General features: G+C 36.1%; 2 protein-coding genes across 3 annotated transcripts; one reads left to right on the top strand and one right to left on the bottom strand.

Moving 5' to 3' along the window:
* Positions 1-738: 738 nt before the first annotated feature.
* Positions 739-3,295, bottom strand: LOC108226124 (probable inactive receptor kinase At2g26730). The gene is made up of 2 exons (XM_017401072.2): positions 1,734-3,295; positions 739-1,474 (listed from the first exon to the last, which is right to left on the bottom strand). The coding sequence occupies exons 1-2, from the start codon at positions 3,094-3,096 to the stop codon at positions 903-905; spliced, it is 1,935 nt and encodes a 644-aa protein (XP_017256561.2). The 5' UTR covers positions 3,097-3,295; the 3' UTR covers positions 739-902.
* Positions 3,296-5,375: 2,080 nt separating this feature from the next.
* LOC108226436 (protein CLP1 homolog) lies at positions 5,376-9,746 on the top strand. Of its 2 annotated transcripts, none has more exons than XM_017401396.2 (11): positions 5,376-5,591; positions 5,903-6,115; positions 6,747-6,815; positions 6,888-6,980; positions 7,659-7,900; positions 7,990-8,128; positions 8,242-8,298; positions 8,542-8,676; positions 8,779-9,014; positions 9,153-9,197; positions 9,280-9,746. In XM_017401396.2, the coding sequence occupies exons 1-11, from the start codon at positions 5,391-5,393 to the stop codon at positions 9,365-9,367; spliced, it is 1,518 nt and encodes a 505-aa protein (XP_017256885.1). In that variant the 5' UTR covers positions 5,376-5,390; the 3' UTR covers positions 9,368-9,746. The 2 variants fall into 2 exon arrangements, with proteins under 2 accessions (XP_017256885.1, XP_017256886.1); XM_017401397.2 differs by having other exon boundaries at positions 5,456-5,591; positions 5,907-6,115.
* Positions 9,747-10,271: the final 525 nt, after the last annotated feature.

Consider the following 10,271-nt stretch of genomic DNA (forward strand, 5'->3'; position numbering starts at 1 on the left):
AGATTTGAATTTGTTCATTTTTATTCAAATATGAATTATATCTATTTTTAGAAACCTGAATCATGACTCGAACCCGATTATTCATATTCTTTTTCAATTTTAAATTTATTTACGTAAATAATTAATTTATAGATATTAATCTATCATGTAAACAATATATGAGACTTGACTGAATAATAACTTATCTCAAATAAATAAGATACGGAAACGAATATAAATACAAAAGTTTTAAAGTATGTGGTTAATACTTTTGAATAACAAGCTAATTGTTTGTGTAGTTCAAGTGATTTGAGTGATGTATTTGTATCGGAAGGTAATTTATTTACTCAGGAGGGAGGCCCAACACGAATGTGTTGGGCTTTATATATACAATATAAACTCCTATCAATTCATTTTAGCTCTTTTGCAAAGATAGTATTTTCTTAAAAGATATTATTATCGTGGAAATTATGTTTTAGAATCGAACTTTTTAGTTCGGAAATTAGGCAAACCTAACTAGTGCAATTAGTGTGTGTTGCAACAGAATATCTAATTCGGTTTTGCAATCACCCGATGTTTTATCAGACTTTTTTGTCTCTACTCTTGCCTACTATCAACTATTTTTCCTTAGCTTGCATTCATATTGCTCTCGAAAACCGTTTATCCACCCAATTTCATATTCGCTCTTATCACATGAGCCACCGGGATGGATGGGTTTGTCTGCTAAACTCTAAACGAGAAATTTCTAGAAATTTGAACTTAAGCACAACACAGTTAATCCTTGTACAGTTAGCATTTGTTAGTATCTCTACATAACATCGTATTACAATATCAAAACATGAACCAAACATTCCTCCGGACCAAAACCAAAACAAATAAATTCCACAACAAACAGAAGAAACAAAAAATTAGCTGTTGCAAGTTCATACTTGAGAAACATCCATGGACATGTCATCCTCCTCTTTAATCGCATCGATCATAACCGCAACTTGGCTAATGCTAGGCCTTGCTTCCGGCGACTCATTAACACATTGTATAGCAATCTGCAGCAGATTCACCATTCTCTCTTCACTTGCACCTTCTCTGCTCAAGCCTCTGTCGAAAACCTCCCCTGTCCACTCCTCTTTAATCACGGAAACCACGTATCTGGCCAAATCCATTCCGTTGTTCTGTACTGAGGCAGCTTTTCCTGTGAGCATCTCGAGGAGAATCACCCCAAACGCGTACACGTCTGATTTAAATGTGTTTTGTTCACCATTTTCTTCCGCGGATTGGATGTTGCTTATGCTCACCATGGATCGGTCTTGATTTTCCACTCTTAGGCCGTACTCGCTGATGCAGGGTTCCATGTTTTCGTTCAGCAGGATGTTGGAGGATTTCAGGTTTCCGTGTGCAAGTAGGTCTTCGCGGAGCTCCTCATGCATGAAAGATAAGGCCTTGGCGATTGTAGCGGCTAGACTTAGTCTGCTGCTCCAATCAAAGGTCACTTGGTCTCCTGTTCATTTGTGATATAGCAAGATTAAGCTAAGAGGGCGTTTGGAAACGTGCATTTAATTACAAATGACAGAATTTGAGTTGTCAGTTCAAATTATCAGGTTTATACTAATATTTGAATGTCCTCGATTTCAAATGAAATTGATATTTCCAAACAGGTTAATTGTTCAAATTCAGAATTTCAAATGAAATCCAGGTTCTCAAACGGACCACAGTAAAATTCATCAGGTTATAAAAAATAAAAGGGACGAAGTCATTACCATGGAGAAGCTTGAAGAGACTTCCATTGGGCTGATATTCATATACTAGAAGCTTTTCTTGTTTGGAGCAGTAGAATGCAATAGGAGGCAGCACCCTAGGATGCCTCACTTGATCCAACCTTTTCATTCTAATTTTGAAATCGTTGCTAGAAAGCGACCAATCCTTAATCCTTTTCACAGCCATTGTCAATCCTTGGCTCTCGCATATGACCTTATACACGCTCCCATGTTTTCCTCTCCCGATCAGCTCTGCTGGTGCCTTGAGCAATTCTTCAAACTTCAAGCCATTTACCTCGGGACTGGATAAAACAACCAAGGATTTTGCACTTTCAGCTGAGGTAGCTGAAGATTCTGATTTGCTATCTGCACTTTTATCATTTGACATGATACTAGGCTTGGTGCTACCATCATAATCAGAGGCTTCTACCTTAATATCAATACTATCACTTACTTTCTTGTTTTTCTTGCCTTTTGAACAGAATTTATACAGAATGAGCAGCACAATAACCAAACCTATAAGAAAATAGCCTGCAAACATGAGAATTTGATCGCGGGAGTAGCCACTCTTAGGCTTGTCTTCTTTTAGGCATTCGTTAGGTAATGGTTCACCACATAACCCCAAGTTATTGTCGAAGCTACTAGCAGGAAAACGAGAACCGCCATCTGGAATAGGACCACTGAAATTGTTTTTGGAGACATTGAATTTCAGAAAGTTAGAAAAATCAAATTTTGGAATAAACCCTGAAAGCTCATTGTCTTGAGCTAAAAACTCTGTCAGGCCAGATATTCTGGCCAAATCAGGCAAAACACCGGAAAATTGATTCTGAGAGATTTCAAGGATCTTTAGATTGTTTAACCTCGACATAGAATCAGGAAGGTTACCAGAGAACATATTTCCACGTAAATGCAATCTTGAAAGATATTTGCAACTTGAGATCTCATCAAGGTTTTCTACGCGAAGACGGTTGTCATTGAGACTAAGTTCAGTAAGAGATTCAGCAAAAGATTTATCACCAGTACAAAGTATCCACGGATCAAAAATTCCAGCAAAATTTAAGCCATCAAGTTGTAGCTTTTGCACTTGAAAAGTCTTGTTACTACAAGTCACACCCTTCCATTGATCCTTGCAAGGATCAGAACTCAAATTCCAACCCCATGTTGGATCAGGAATATCATTACTGCTAGTAAGTTTCTGGATGAACTTGACTAAAGTGGATTGAACATCATCCTCAGATCGTGTAGAACGTGTAAGAAGAAGGAATGAGACGAGGAAAGCCCAGATGCATATTCGATTCATATTTACAAAATTAGAAAAACTCTGAGGAATTGTATAAAATTTCAGTATATGAAGAGAAAATGACATTGTTCATTCATAATCTGTTTCTAACTTAACGTATTTTAAAACCGTTGGCGGATACTACAACTAGGGAACCTGTTCTTTTATGGAAGTTGAGGATATATCCTGTCAAATTCATGCCGGCTTCAGCTAACAATGATTACAATTCTAGAATTTCACTATTATTTTCAAAGGTATTTCATGCAAGAATCTTGGACAATATCAACAGATGGTATATATATTTGGACTACATGCAGCTTGTGAACATCTTGGTTAGATATGTTATGATAAATAAACGCCACATTTGTACAACTATTGGTGATCCATCAATTTGTTAATTATCAATTGGGTTAATAGATAAATGATTTATTTGTTTGGTATCTCTTGAAAGTTACTGCTAAAGCTGCTACAGTTGTTCAAACGACAAATCATTCTCACATTACAGTCAGTGACAGAGCTAAAGATTGGCCGGCATTCTCAGCTGACCTCATTCTGTGCTCTTACACCAGTGCTATTAGGTTTTGTAGTCTGTAGTCATTGTTGGAGGTTTGGACTTACTTGAGGATTATAAATTAGTTGGAACTGAGTAGTCGTTAAACAATCTGATAATCATTTGTTCCGTGAGCTTGAGGTGTTCTGTAGACTACACTCCTCTGCATGAAAATCATATTGTTTCTGGCATTCTGTTACATAAGTTTGTACAACAAATATGTATCAAAGCGGTATACTCAGATTATAGGAATATCAAGGGTTTTGTGTGTTTACTACAGCGTAAAACAAGATGGTTCAGAACCGGACTTATGAGAGCCTTATGGAATTATATTGAATATCAAAGTGCTCCAATAGGGCAATAATTTCTCAAAGCACAGAAATTAGTTGGAACTGATCTTTCGCCACAATCACATCTCAAAAGTCATAGCAATTCAATAGGCCGGCAGTGGTTATATACACTTCATCTGACAGATCAGTATCATGCATCAATTTCTCCCCATCATTTTCCAAATTTACAAACAAACTAAACAATAAACAAATCAAAGATGCCAACATAACATCCATTATTTCATTTTTTTAATAGAAAGATCCGGTCATACAAAATGATTTCAGCGCTTCAGTCCCCATTCAAGGGTCTGCATGCCCAAGAACTTCATCTTCACTGACATCATTCTTACGGACCTCACTCGCCTCATTATCATTGTCATTCTACTAGCCTGCTGGTAACATTTTCTTCTTCATTTAAGGCATAGGGTGCTCTGCAGTCACCAAGAAAGGACTTGTGTCCTTTCCTGATCATTGCGCGTCAAGATTAAAGCAACTCCGCAATTCATTTCTTACTGCTAATTTGTTCATTCAGTTAACTTCAACTTTTTATTCATATTATCATACTGTTTTATCAAACAAGTTTTCAAGGAGGACAGGTGTTCCCCGGACATCATTTCCATCACTTATTGTATTTGAAAATTGTGTTGGTTTCCTATGCAAAGATGCAGGCAGCTCCATGAATTTTTAAAAATGCTTAACCACTACTCTTCCAATTACAGGGACGGAGACACGCAGGGGCAGTGGGGGTACTTGACACCCGTAGGTTGTCTGTGTTTAGTATTTTCTAGTATACAAATTTTCCTAAGTACAATATTATCCCATGGTTGAAGCAGGAGTTTGTTATTAAAATAGCCATATTTCGAATTCTGCATGGCCGGAAGAATGTTCTTTATCCTCTGATTTTCTAATGAATTTGAAATCCTAGATGCATCCTGCTTCCAAAAGTTAGATTCACTTCTGGTTGACTACATCCAGCATACAGACTTCAGCAGAGGTGCCCCAAAAGGCTGGGCTTGGTTTTTTCAAGAAATGTGACTAAAGAAGCCAAAAAAGCTTGAACTATGTAAAAGCTAAAAAGTAAAAGCTTGAAGTCTTGAACTATATAGATGCTTTTTAATTTAAATAAATCATCACTATGATAGGACTTATCAAGTAGCTCGGTGGACTGGAAAATTCTTTTTTAATTATTTTGCTAAATATTTTTAGTGAATAATAATATATAATTTGTCAAAAATTGTATATTATAAATATTAATTTTATCTATATATATTATATATCAATATAATTAAAATTAATAATTTTATATTAAAAAAATAATAATTTAATTTTACATTAGGCCTCCCGGTATTGAGCTGAACCTTATATAAAATAATCATTTTATATGTATCATATCCATCTTTTAATGTCCATATCCACCTTTTTTTTTATGACAAATATTTCTTGCACAAATTAAGAAACATTATTTTGATATCTAGTTAAAAAATGCATACTCCATTAAAAAAATGAAAACAATAGAATTAGTTATCCTAAAAGAGCAATATACTAGTATAATTTTAGCAAAAAGAGCACTGACACATTTATTGTATTCGTCGCGACCATTCGCCCAATCTGTATTAGTCGAGTCCAAACGTTTCAGCCCCTCCTTCAGGAGCTGTTTACCAAACCCTGAGCTAACTTTTTCCATCACAGACGCACAGGAACAGGTAATTTTTGTAAAAATTTTCTTAATAATTAATAATTTCTCTTTTTGTATACTGCTTTAAGTTTTGATATGATAAATGTAATGTACTTCACTTGTTTGATTAAATGTCGCTGTGAATTCAAATATATACACACTCTTCGTGTTCTCTTTGTCTGAATGGCTTTGCATACTTATTTGTCTTTGTACGATCAAATTTGCGTGATTGTTTTATGTTATAATAATACTATCTTAAAGCAATGTTTGTTTGATGAAATGGGTGTTAGTCTATGTCAAGATTAGACAAGTGAATGAATTGTGTAGTGATTTTTGTAGTTAGTTGATTGGTTGTTGCGGTTCAACAAGGCTGTAATGGCATCGGCATCAACACCAGAGCAGGTTAAGTTGGATAAGGAATGTGAGCTACGAGTTGAAATCGGCCCGGAATCTCCTCTTCGTCTTAGGCTACTCACTGGCACTGCTGAAATCTTTGGCACTGAGATCCCTCCTCAAATTTGGCTCTCCTTCCCCCCTTCCGTCAAATTTGCAGTAAGCCTTGTTCAACTTTTCAACTTTCGTTTAAATTACTCTTTTATCATCCCTTGATTTCTACGCGGAGCGGACCTAGCTACTTTTGTAAATATTAGGGTATTATTGGCTCTTTGATCAATGAGGGGTTTGTGGTTTCTGAATAAAGATGACTTCTTTGGACAATCTTTAAGTGTTGTGGTTCATTTATATCGCAAATTCACGGCATTATATTTCTGACCTCATTATACTGCTCCACTAGTCACAAATTCTTAACTGCATATATTTTACATGGACTAAGAATGTACTTGCCTCTGGAGGATTGTATGTGCACAACATAAAGGGACGGGACATGCTCAGTCCAGTTATCCCGCTTAGAGCGGGCATAGGTGAACAAAATGTATACTCTATATTTCTACAAATAGAAATTCTACACTGACAGATAGTAGAATATCCTTGCCTCCAGAGGATTATATGTGACCAAATTGTACACTCTATATTTCTACTATTAGTAGTTGTGTTTTAAATCTGTTGCTGCTTGCCTAGACTTGACACTATTAACCAGTAGGTGCGATTTCCAATTGGTTTTTAGTACTAGTCACCTGCTTGCTACTAATATAATGCCTTGTCATCTTTCACACGACTTTCTCAGGTTTTTACTTGGTATGGAGCTACTATAGAAATGGATGGTCCTACTGAAACTTATTACACAGCAGATGAGGTAACATGAATTTTTGTAAAGGTAGTCTGCTAAATTTTACTCAGCAACTAATTCTTTTTATCTTTATGTCAGACACCAATGGTTAGTTACGTAAATGTACATGCTGTACTGGATGCAAGGAGAAACCGTGCCAAAGCATCTCCTAGTGATACCGAGTCTTCTCAAGTACTATCCCAGTCATTGTTTTTTTAGATATAAAATATTAGAAGTCTTCTTTGTGAAAGTAGGAATTGCTTTTCCATAACTGCAGTCTTTAATATGTGATGCCATCTTAAATGCCAGATACATTTTTCTTTTAGGATTAGAGATTGCCATTAGCTTATGGAGGTTTTAAGAATAACCTGAATCCGTTTTCCCTCTAAAAATGTTATGAGCAATAAGTAGTCTTGTGTTAACTTCTGCTAGTTCCAAAGACGTACGACATCTTTTCATTCTCATTATAGAGCTCCAAGTGCAAATTTAATCTAGATAGATTAACGCTATAGTCTAGTTCTCTATACTATTATAGAGTATCTATAGATGTAAACTTGAAAACTGGCATCTGGTACTCTGTCGAGTTCCTCTTATTCTATAGCCTTCTTTACAGCGACATGTGTCATGGAGTATTTGCAGTTGTATCTGTTTTTTAATTAGCACTGTTGAAGGAATAATATCTCCAGTGAAGTATCACAGTCCTTGTAATATTGTAGAAGTATCCTATTTGATATGTTGTGTATAGTGTATACAGTTGCTATCTTTATTTTACTCCCTAGTTGTTGCCTAAAGTTGGATATGAAGACGCATTATCCACAAATGTTGCACGTTTTCTTTTCTTTCTAAAGTTTCAATCCGTGTGTTGTTTAGGGTCCAAGGGTAATTGTTGTGGGACCTACAGATTCAGGAAAGAGTACCTTGTCTAGGATGCTTCTTAGTTGGGCAGCTAAACAAGGTTGGAAACCTACATTTGTGGATTTAGACATTGGCCAAGGATCTATAACCATTCCCGGGTGCGTCGCTGCCACTCCAATTGAAATGCCTATTGATCCTGTGGAAGGAATTCCTCTTGAAATGCCTCTTGTGTACTTCTATGGGCATCCAACACCTAGGTACTACTTCTTGCCACCCATTTATTTTGTATGGCAGTTCCAATTTATTGTTCCTTTTTAATCATTTGTGGCCCTCACGCTTGCTACAGTGCAAATGCTGATCTTTACAAGGTTCTGGTCAAGGAACTTTCTAAAATCTTGGAGAGACAGTTTGCCGGGAATACTGAATCTCGAGCTGCTGGAATGGTGATCAATACCATGGGCTGGGTAGATGGTCTTGGTTATGAGGTACCCGAGTTGTAAATATATACATTCAATGTTGCTAGTCTGGTGAAATCAGTTGGCTCAAGCAGTGAATGTATAAATTTTAGATGTTGACATTTTAACTGTACCTGTTTCAGCTACTTTTACATGCGATTGATACATTCAGTGCAACAGTTGTTCTGGTTCTGGGACAGGTTAGTTTTATTCAGTCAGTAGCTGAAATCTACTGGTCAGAATGCAATTCTTTTTGTTTCCTAGGTTGGCTGTTAATGTAGTTGCTATTATGATTTTCGTCATCTTTATATTTTGGTCTTATTGTTTGTTTGAATTTTCTTAAATACTTGACCTCAAAGTTTGAAAGAATTTGTGCCAGTTTGAGATTTTAGACCAGAATTGGTACTTGCCAGTGTCTGTCTTGATCATTAAAATTTGCGCAGGAAAAACTTTGTAGCATGCTCAAAGATGTTTTGAAAAGCAAGCCTAATGTAGATGTTGTGAAACTTCAAAAGTCAGGTGGCGTTGTATCAAGGAACGCGAAAGTGCGTCAGAAGGCTAGGGGCCACAGAATAAGGGTAAAAGATTTTAACTTTTTCCTTTAAATCTAAGATTAAATGATTTAGTGGTTTAGAAATGTGAATTTTTGAATATTATTTGTGTTTGGTTAAATTTTTCAGGAATACTTTTATGGCCTTACTAATGATCTGTCCCCACACTCTAATGTTGCTAGTTTTAGCGATTTAACTGTCTTTCGAGTTGGTGGGGGGCCACAGGCCCCTCGTTCAGCTCTGCCAATTGGTGCTGAGCCTGCTGCAGATCCGACAAGATTGGTTCAAGTAAAAATTGACAGGGACCTGCTTCATCTAGTTCTTGCCGTTTCCTATGCCAAAGATCCAAATGAAATCATTTCAAGGCATGGAATATTTCTTTTTTAGTTTAGTCGTCATTTACTTTCTATCGGTCGTTAGAACAACTACTTGCCTGCATTTACATTGTATCACTAATAGCATTTTCCTTTGTGATGAGTGTATATTATTCTTTTTTGATGCAGTAATGTTGCTGGGTTCATCTACGTGACAGATGTCGACACTCAAAGGTTCCAAACTTGAAAACTCCTCCAGCTTACCATTTATATATAGATGACTGATTGATAGTTGTTATTAAATGGTCATTTTCAGGAATAAAATCACTTACCTCGCACCGTCAGCTGGAGAACTTCCTAGTAGATATTTAATAGTGGGATCTTTGACATGGATTGAGAATTGAGCATGGTTTAAGCCATGAGTGTGATTCAGGTATCCAATAGTTTTCAAGCTCATCCAGGAGAACGATAGCCATCTTATTGATGAATGCTAAAGAGGTGTGTTTAACCCATGTAATACGGGGCTCACTGGAATGGGCGAAGTCTTGACCGTCTTACTGCATTATAACTAGTTGTGCAAGTAGTGTCAGTGCTACTTTAGATCCTCAGCGATCTCTATAGCCTCCAGAAATTATGGAATGGTTTGTAAAAATATAGGTCTGGGTTAAGATATGTTGGTGAAAGAAAGCACTTTATTGGCAGTACCAAAAATGTCATGGTTATTCAGACTTCTTTCGTTCTGTTAACTTAAATTTGTATCATTGTATGTCTTACTGTGTTGCATTTTGGATTGCAGTGCTCCTAGTTATATTTGCATCTTGTCCTTTACATATTAGCTGCTCGTTTACGTACCGTGGATTAAGGAGATAATTCTATTAATCTAAACGACATTAGATAATAGATATGGATACAAGTATATGGACAATAAGATAAATCATAAATTAATCAATCTTTTTAAGTAGTCCGGTTTTCAAGCATAGTTCGAATATGATAAATATTATTTTAAGACATTTAAAATATACAATTGTAATAATAATAATTTAAATTTACCGAATTTTCGTGGCACGGGATGTAGCAAGTGCTTTTGCTTCTCAGATGAATTAAGTGTAAAGATAAAATAAATCTCCATCTTTTTTTGCTTGATGATTAAAAACCAGGAGCATTTCCAATGGCTCTTTGATGGTTAAATAATTAACAATAAACACATGCACGAGACACATAAAAGAAGGCAAAAACAAGCCCTTGGTATAACTTAAGGGTTCTGGATCCATTACGTATTGTGGCGTTTTAAATAGCATACATGTTTTA

The sequence above is a fragment of the Daucus carota genome, chromosome 6 (assembly GCF_001625215.2).
Source record: "Daucus carota subsp. sativus chromosome 6, DH1 v3.0, whole genome shotgun sequence".
NCBI lineage: Eukaryota > Viridiplantae > Streptophyta > Magnoliopsida > Apiales > Apiaceae > Daucus > Daucus carota.

Bases quoted from the DNA above. Each gene is read 5' to 3' on its own strand.
- LOC108226124 (XM_017401072.2), bottom strand. From the start codon at position 3,096: ATGTCATTTTCTCTTCATATACTGAAATTTTATACAATTCCTCAGAGT. The intron at 1,475-1,733 runs GTAATGACTTCG...ACAAATGAACAG, and splicing joins TCTCTTCAAGCTTCTCCATG to GAGACCAAGTGACCTTTGAT.
- LOC108226436 (XM_017401396.2), top strand. From the start codon at position 5,391: ATGAAAACAATAGAATTAGTTATCCTAAAAGAGCAATATACTAGTATA. The intron at 6,116-6,746 runs GTAAGCCTTGTT...CGACTTTCTCAG, and splicing joins CCCCTTCCGTCAAATTTGCA to GTTTTTACTTGGTATGGAGC. The intron at 6,816-6,887 runs GTAACATGAATT...TCTTTATGTCAG, and splicing joins CTTATTACACAGCAGATGAG to ACACCAATGGTTAGTTACGT.